Raw genomic sequence first — 8,606 nt, 5'->3', positions numbered from 1 at the left:
TGTGTGTGTGTGTGTGTGTGTTTACTTCCCTCTTTCCTATCCTACACATTTCATGAACCCCTACTGCACTCCAGGCAGGCGTCACAGGGTCCCACATAGGGCTGTTCACAGGGGGACGCTGACCTGTGAGCAGATAAGTGAGAACAGTCATTTGGTGGATCATAGGGCCGTGTGCATGAGATACACCCACAGTCCTTCCGCTACTGTTTTGAGGAATGGAAATCTGCTTTTATGCGCTTTGTTTTAAATAAGTCTGTAGGCTAATTTTATACACCACCAGACCTTGGAATCTAGGTTCTAAAGATTCCCGAGTTTGGACTCGGAGTCTGCAGAAGGTGCTATGGGGTCCCATGGGGGAATCAGGGCAGGCTCCATGGAGGAGGTGAGCTTGGTGGAGGGGTATTACCTAGGTAGATGGATGAGGGTGTGAGTGGGTCGGGGAGTTCTACAGGATAAAGGGATGGTCAAGGTGAAAGCATGGACATGTGAATGACCCTTTCTGAAGCAAAAAGAGTGAAGTGGACATAGGTTACTGAGTTCATCTGTGCTAAGACCGATTGACTGATTGACTGATTGATTGACATATTGTGCTAGGGATGCATGCTAAGCAGGCACTCTACTGTGAGTTCCATAAGCCTCATGAACTTATGGGACCAGGCTGAGATCCTAGCCAGCTGGGACTGGATCTCCCAGACTGAGGAGCCTCCCTCACACCTCTCTTCCCCAGACAGTTGTATTTTGTGGGGTTTTTTTTTTTTTTAAAGCTTTTTCATTTTAAATTATATGTGTATATGTGTGTCTCTGTGTGGGTATGTGCATGTGAGTGCAGTGCCCCTTGCAGCCAGAAGAGGGTGTAAGATCCCTTGGAGCTGGAGTTGCAGATAGTTGTAAGCTGCCTGATGTGGGAGCTGGGGAATTGAACTCTGGTTCTCTGCAAGAGCGGTGTGTACCCTTAATTGCGGGACTCCCTGGTCCTGTAAGGACTGTAGTGACCAGGTCCTGCCATCAAGAACCTCACAGCCCAAACTTGGCAGCTTGTGGGCAGCTGTGTTTTAGGTGCTCTCTCGGGGTCCCTGGAGTCTGTGCATCACACATCTTGGGGTGCCTCCCTCTCCCATTCATGTCTATCTCAGAGCGTGAGTGTGAATGTTAAATGACTCACTTGTTGTGGGAGAAGCACTTAGCATCTGCTTGGTGCTCAGTGAACATTAACTACCATGAATTTTGACTTGCTTGTTCCTCTGCTCTTCTTTCAGTCATTCATTTATTTACTTCAGTGTCATTAATTCCCCCCAATTTGTCCATTCACTCAACATGAATTCACAGATGCAAAACCATAGACACCAAGTTCAAAGCCTCAACAGTGAGGAATCTGGGCCATGTATATTTAGTGACTGAATATTTTTATTCCTGGATCTCCCCACCTGAAAGAAAAAATGGTCCCATAAGGTATCAGTTAACCATCACAGGAATGGTCCTTGAAGGGCCTCATAGTCAGAGGACTGTCAGCTGGTGGGCTTCCTGGAGGAGACTGCAGTGTGGAGAAGGGTGTGAGCAAGGATTCAGGGAGTGGAGGGAGGGAGGGAGGAAGGTGGGCAGCTGCAGGCTGGAGCTGATCTGTCACTCTAGTCAGGGAAAAGCAAGAAGCCGGAGAAGACGCTGTCGGAGCCCTCAGTGCCCACCAAGCCATTGTAGTCATTGACTGCCAGCCACACCTCCTCGCCCACCTTCAACTGCAGCAGCACACCGCCCGAGCTGACCTGTTTGCTGCTGGACATGTGGTCACAGAAGGTGGTCACACTCCTGCCATTGTGGTACAGCTGCACGCACAGGTTGGCTGTGTGCGATGTGTGGTAGACGAAGTAATAGAGGCCGGGCACCTTACAGGTGAACTTCCCCGTGTTTGTGTTGTAATCCCCCTGAGGATTGGTGACTACTGAGTTGAACTTGACCAGACCATTGGCAGCTGGGTACTGGACAGTCTGTCGAGTGACCGTGAACACTGACTGGTGCTTCTGTTTGTATCGGCCTTCCTCACCTGGTTCCCCACGGGGCCCTGGGAAGCCAGGAGTCCCTGGCAATCCAGGTAGCCCCATGGGGCCATTTTTTCCATGATGGCCAGGCAGGCCAGGCTCGCCCTTCTGACCCTTGGGCCCTCGTGTCCCAGGGATGGCTGGGATTCCTGAAGAGAGAGCAGACAGGAAGGAAGTGATGGATAGGGGACAGGAAGAGGGACCCTGAGGGGTCCTGCAGTAACCTCTAGCCTTCACTTTGCAGAGAGCTCTGGATATAGGAAGGGTTTCTACTGCAAGTCCCACCTCCCTCTAACTTGACCTCTGACCTTGTCTGAGGTCCTTCTCTGTCTCACTTTCCATATATGTGGTAGAAAAGGGAGGACCAGAGAGCATCTGGTCAGAGCAGGTCAGGAACTCAGGGAACATCAGAGGTGAGACTATCAGCCAGAGGACCACACGTGGCCACAGGTGCCCTGTTCAGGTTGTGAGGTGTTTGAAGACCACTCTTAGCACTCAGAGCTCATACAGAAGTCAGGTTCTGAGTGTTTTGTTTTGTTTGCTTTGATACTGTGGCTTTGCTTTTTTTTTTTCTTTTAACAGAGTTTCCTGTAGCCTAGGCTGGCCTCAGACTCAGTATGTAGCTGAGGATGACCTTGAACTTCTGATACTCCTGCCTCCACCTCCTAAGTGCTGAGATTACAGGTGTGCACCATCATGTTTGTTTTGTGTGGTGCAAGGTTTTGTGCGTGCTAGGCAAGCACTTTGCTAACTGAGCCACATCCCAGCCCCTGCTGGTGGGTTTTCCTGATGGAAATCAGAAAGGCTTGGGAGAGAAAGATTTCCCTGGAGGCCCCTAGAGCATAAGATGAGTCCCTGGCATCAACCTCTTTAAGGCCCTTTGCCGGATTGATATATAATAATAATAATGTGTGTGCACATGTGTATATATGTGTGTGTGTGTGCTTTCATGTGCATGTGTGTATGTATGTGCTTTTGTATGCATGATATGATGTGTGCATGTGTGTAGATACATGTGTATGCATATATATGTGTGTATATATGTGTGTGCTTTTGCATGCATGTGTGGTCTCTGTTTGCATGTGTGTATATGCATGTATGTGAGTGTGTACCTATGTGTATGCGTATTCATGTTTTGCAAGTGTGTTTGCATGTGTGTATGTGTGTATGTGGAATTTTGTGTGTACGCATGTTGTATACATATATATGTATGTGTAATTGTGTGTATATATGTGTAAGTATGTGTTTATGTATGTGAGTGTGTGTGGGGGGGGGAGTCTGAAGACAGTCCTGTCTGATGTGTAGATTCTCAGTCATACGTGACTCTGCATTCTCTCCCATAAGGAGACCCTCTATGCACCCTCGGCCTCAGAGTCACACAAAGCTTGTGTCCCTTCCTGTCCCCTCCAGGGTAGCACGTCACACAGGGACCACTGCAGGGAGGGCAGCAGAAGTCCTCAAAGGGACTGCTCTCTCTAGCTGCTGCAACCCTGCTCCATCTGCCTCACCCACTGGGATACTGGCCTACCTCAGCTTCTCTCATATAACCCATGGAAAACAGGCCAGAGCCTCCCCAGACCTCCCTAAGGCAAGTGAGGTGGAGTTGGAGCCCAATTCTGCCCACCCTTCTGTTAGGCATCTTACTTGCTCTTCTCTTGCCAAGGGTCTACTTGTTCTTTGAGGTCTTACTCCAGTTTCCTCCTCCAGGAAGCCCTCCTTGACTGCCCCGACCTGTCCCCACTGCACCAGGTGCCTGGGCAGATTCCTTTTATGACAGATTTAGGAGCTTGAGGGCCTTTTATGCTCAGGGTTAAGAGTATGGGGTCAGGAACTCAGGAAGCTGAGGCAGGAGGATCATTGAAAGTTTGAGGCCAGTCTAGTCTACTAGTAAAAGAAAAAGTAAAGCCAAAATAGAGAAACAATAACAAAACAGCATGGGTTCAGGACCCAACAGACTGGCCTTTAGGCTGTGTGACCCTGGGCAGGTAGCTTCCCCTCTCTGAGCCTCTGTTGGTTATGAAGGTGGAACACAGGCCAAGCACACGGGAAGAAAAGCCCTGTAGTGTGAGGGAGGGCCTGGTGACAGTTGAGCAGGGCCATGTCAGCCTCCTAATGGGGAGGGGGCAGGATGACGAAGTGGAGAGGAAGCAAGTAGCTATGCAGGGCACTGGTTAAGAGTGAGGACTTTAAGTGGGACAAGATCTCACCATGTGACTTTGGGCCAATTGCTTGTTCTCCCTGAACCCCAGCTTTGACATTTACAGAGCACGGGGAAAATAAGCTTCCATGGGATTTTAGCCTCAGTTTTCCCATCAGTAGAAAAGGGCTGAGAATCTTATCTGTTCTGGCTGGTGAACAGCTGCAGAGAGCTCAGAGCTGAGTCTGGCGCCTGAGGGGGGGGGTCTCTATAACTGCCCTTGGCCAGCCTAGGCAGCCGTCAGGTATGAGGCTCCCCAAAATGCATCCCCAGGAGGCCTTCCTGGTGTACCCGTGAAATGAGTAATTCCTTCCAGGATGTTGGTAAGACGTCACTCTGGGGGCTGGAGAGATGGCTCAGTGGTTAAGAGCACTGACTGCTCTTGCAGAGGACCCGGGTTCGATTCCCAGCACCCACACGGCGGCTATGAACCGTCCTTAACTCCAGTTCCAGGGAAATCTGAAGCCCTCTTCTGACCTCCTCAGCATTGCACAACACGGGTGCACTCACATACATGCAGGCGATACACTCATACACATAAAATAGAAATAATAAAATATTTTTTAAAAATTCCACGCTGTGACTAGGAGTGAGGTGGACGGTGAGGAGGAAACATTTCTTCCTGCCCCAGTCCCCATGAGCTCCGCTCAGCCCTGCCCAGTCTCACCCATGCGGACTTCAGACATGCTTGACCACCTGGGGAAGCGTGCTTCCTCGGGGAAGAGGTCATCACCTCTGGTCTCCACTCCAACCCAACCCCAACTACCCACCCATCTCTTCAGCTCCTCCCCCACACCGATCAGAACGTTCTGCCTGGAGTTCTGACCTCACCCTGCATCCTGATGGACAGAGACCACCACATCTGTTAGGTACTTGGTCCTGTCTTATGTGCGAAACTCATTTGAAGCTTTCCACACCCCAAGAGTCGGGGACTAGCCTCTGTTTTACAGATGAGGAGATGTAGGCACTGCAAGCTGGCACAGAGGGAGGTGGGAGGCTAGTCTCTGTTTTACAGATGAGGAGATGTAGGCACTGCAAGCTGGCACAGAGGGAGGTGGGAGGCTAGTCTTTGACCCCATAGTCAGTGTAGCAGAAACAGGCAGGGTAGGTCATTGTCTCCAGGTGTTCACATGCAGGGTGGGTAGCAGAGCCCAGTGCAGCTGCTATAACAAGAGGCCACAGTGTTACTGCACCGCCTGCTGGGACAGGCGCTCTCCCTTGCTCCCTGTCACAAGATGGGGCAAACGAGCAGAGAGCTGGGGGGCTCCGGAGGTCCCATTGGGAGTGGAAGCCTGGGCTCTGGGGACAGAGGAACCAGGCCTGCAGAGAGAGGGCGCTTTGTGTTTCTTGCCCCAGACTCACCTGGCTCACCCTTGGGCCCTGGCAGTCCATCGTGCCCGTCCTTCCCGGGGGCCCCTGGCAGGCCTGGCATCCCTGGGATCCCGTAGCAGCTGGTGCTGGCCTGGCCCCTGAGTGGCAGAGCCAGCAGGAACAGCAGCAGGTGGAGTCCACGGTGGGGCTGGCAGCAGTTCCCCGTGTCCATTCTGGGGAGGGATCTGTTGGGGAGGGAGAGAGTTGGCACTTAGCCCCCTACCTGCCATCTTCCCCACTGCAGCCCCTCACCCTGGGGACATAAATGATGGTTTGGTAGATGGATGAGTGGTCAGGTCTCTTCTAAGGTCCAGGCTTGGGCTCAAACCAAGCTAATTCTGGCACCATAGTTCAGGAAGGTGTCCGGGGAAAATTGCCATTCACTCCCACCTGGACAGAACCCCAGCCTTACCTGAAGGTATAGGGGACTTCAGGCCTGGTCACAGAGATATCCTGGTCTCCCCGACAGGAGGACACAGTGTCAGAGTGGACAGAGAACTGCCCAGAGCAGGGCCAGTCACCTCTCCCCTCCCCCATAGCACCCCATCCCACATCCCCTTTCCAGTGATTTTCCTGACTTGACACTTTCTTTTTGGTTGTGGTTCAGGCTGACCACAGTGACTCTTCTGTCCATCTCTTCCTATCCCGGCCCTGGGTCATGTGTGTGGGAATGAGGAAGTGTCTGCTGCCCCCCAACTCCCAGGGCATATCAGGATGTGTGTCTCTCTGTGTGTCTGTGTGTGTGCCTGTGTACAGACCTGAGCCCAGGGCACAGAGGTCCCCACTGCCAAGTTGGCTGTTGTGTTTGTAGCCCCTCTATGGCATTCCCATGTCTGAGGTTCAATGGGCTCTTATCTTCCTAAGAGGAAGTTACAGTCCCTGTTTACAGAGGAGGAAACTGATGCTCGTCTTAAGTCCCACACTGAGTGGTCCTCAGAGTGACCCCTCTGCTGAACTGTCTCCCAGAAATGAGCTTCATATGAAGCTGTTAAGTGGTGGGCCTTATTCTAGAAATACCCATATACCATTCCACTTAGCACACGTCAGAAGTAGATGTCAGGATGGGCCTGTTTTGCCTCAGTGCACGGGCTGCTCTGGCTGTAGAGCCAGCAGCCTCGGCTTCTTGCTGGTCACTCTCCTGCCAACAGGCCCAGTGACCGGTCCCAGGCTCCCATTTTCCATGATGAATGTGGAGGACCAGGACATGAGTATTGCTGTCTCTTTCTTTGCTGAGGCTCCTGTCACCTTGATGGTCCTATCTCCCCTCCTCCCAACATCCTGACCCCCATCTTGCTTCCAGTCCTGGGGCCTGTGGTGGTCTTAGGCTCCTCTTTGTCTCTCTCCTCTGGTAGGACTTTTGTGATGAAAGAGGTATTGGGCAGTAGAGGGTTCCAGGCCAGCCTTTCTTGTCACCAGGGCTTGTAGTGAGGGAGCACCCCCACAGTGCATGGGGAAGACTCCATGCACCATGCACAGACGTGCTTCTCCTGTAGGGGCCAACAGTTCAAATACCCATCTGAGTGACCCTCAGGGCTGTGGGCCCCCTATTTGCCCCGTCACCTGTGGTCCAGGCTATAGGTGTGTGGGACGAGGGCAAAAATGTACTTGGTCCCTGGCGTCCCTGGCAGGTGAGGGATGGAAGGAACAGAGGTGGTGGGGTCTGCATTTGGGATGGAGGTGATAGAGCCGGTGGGTGCCTGCTCCCACCTTCTGTCCTGGTCTAGTCGGTGCCTGGCCCAGCACTTCCAGCAGGTGGCAGGCGCAGCCCGCACTCAATCCTCCCAGCCCCGCCTACCGATCTGCCTGGCTTGCTTCTCCCCTGAGAAGAGCAGAAATTTGCAAGTGAAGGGTGGGAGTGGGTAGAATTTCAGATTTCTCCACCTACCAGTTTAGGAGCCCACCTCCCCTGAGTCCCCTCACAGTGACAGAGCCCTCCACCTGTGGCCAGGCTACTGGGCTCGTAAGTAGATCCTCCCCCTTCCTGCAGGGTAGCCTTGGCACATGTCTCCTTTCATGGTGCCTTAGTGTCCTCAGTCATTTTACACTCTGTAGCACACGGGGTCCCAAAGATCAATGTCTTTCCCAGCTCATGTGGGGTGTGTGTATATATCGGGTAGGTAGGGGATCTGGGGCACAACAGACCAGGAATATCCAGGTGGCCTGGAGCTGAGGGGGATCTACTCTCTCCTGGGGTGCCCCACTTCTTCTTGACCCCAGAAGCTGCTGGCTGGGAGGGACAGAGCAAGAGTGTACATGATGGAGGGGACACGCAGGCTGTGTCAGGAGGACTCTGAGACCATGTGCACCAGTTAGGAATGGGACTGTAGTCTCCTGCCTCTCCAAGGACAGCCATGGGAGTGGGAGCATGTGAAGGGAGGGATGAGTGTGTCGGAGAGGATGTAGGCTCTCTAAGACTTGTACGTGTGAGCTATGCACACTGGATGTGTCTGGACAAGTGTCTCAGGTATGTGTGCATGCACATGCAAGCATATGTCCGTGTGTGTGTGTGTGTGTGTGTGTGTGTGTGTAACCAGTGTGCATCTCCAAGGGTGAGCATGGTGTGCTAATAGGGTTTTGGTGAGGGGTAGATGGATCTCCCACCAGGAATGTGGGACCTTATGAGTCTCAAGGGAAGTGTGTGAAACTACGATTGTTGTGAAACTGTTGTTATGACTGTGCATATGTGATTATGTGTGTATGAATGTTGTGAAACTATGGGTATGATTTTGTGAGTATAAGTGATTGTGTGTGGTTGTATGTAATTGTGTATATGGTACTGTGTGAGTATGATTTTTTTGTTGTCTCTGTGATTGTATGTGAGACTAGATACATGACTGTGTGTGAGAGATTGTGTGTGTGTGAAACTGCAAATTGTGTGTGATTTTGTGTGACACTGGTTGTGTGACTGTGTGTGATTTTACATGTGTGATTGTGTGTGAGGTTGGGAATGTAGTTGTGTGTAACTGTGTGACTATGCATGTTACACTGTGTGACACTGTATCTGT

General features: G+C 51.8%; 1 protein-coding gene across 1 annotated transcript; it reads right to left on the bottom strand.

Moving 5' to 3' along the window:
• Positions 1-1,382: 1,382 nt before the first annotated feature.
• On the bottom strand, positions 1,383-6,130 carry C1qc (complement C1q C chain). Its single transcript, XM_008848566.3, has 3 exons — positions 6,014-6,130; positions 5,593-5,786; positions 1,383-2,182 (listed from the first exon to the last, which is right to left on the bottom strand). Exons 2-3 carry the CDS (start codon positions 5,771-5,773, stop codon positions 1,626-1,628), a joined length of 738 nt encoding a protein of 245 aa, XP_008846788.1. The 5' UTR covers positions 5,774-5,786; positions 6,014-6,130; the 3' UTR covers positions 1,383-1,625.
• Positions 6,131-8,606: the final 2,476 nt, after the last annotated feature.

Source organism: Nannospalax galili, unplaced genomic scaffold (assembly GCF_000622305.1).
Source record: "Nannospalax galili isolate Female #2095 unplaced genomic scaffold, S.galili_v1.0 scaffold184, whole genome shotgun sequence".
Taxonomy (NCBI): Eukaryota; Metazoa; Chordata; class Mammalia; order Rodentia; family Spalacidae; genus Nannospalax; species Nannospalax galili.
This window is presented reverse-complemented; position numbering and strand designations above follow the sequence as displayed.

Coding starts and splice junctions, on each gene's coding strand:
- C1qc (XM_008848566.3), bottom strand. CDS start 5,773: ATGGACACGGGGAACTGCTGCCAGCCCCACCGTGGACTCCACCTGCTG. Junction 2,183..5,592: donor AGGGCCCAAGGGTGAGCCAG/GTGAGTCTGGGG, acceptor CTCTCTCTTCAG/GAATCCCAGCCATCCCTGGG.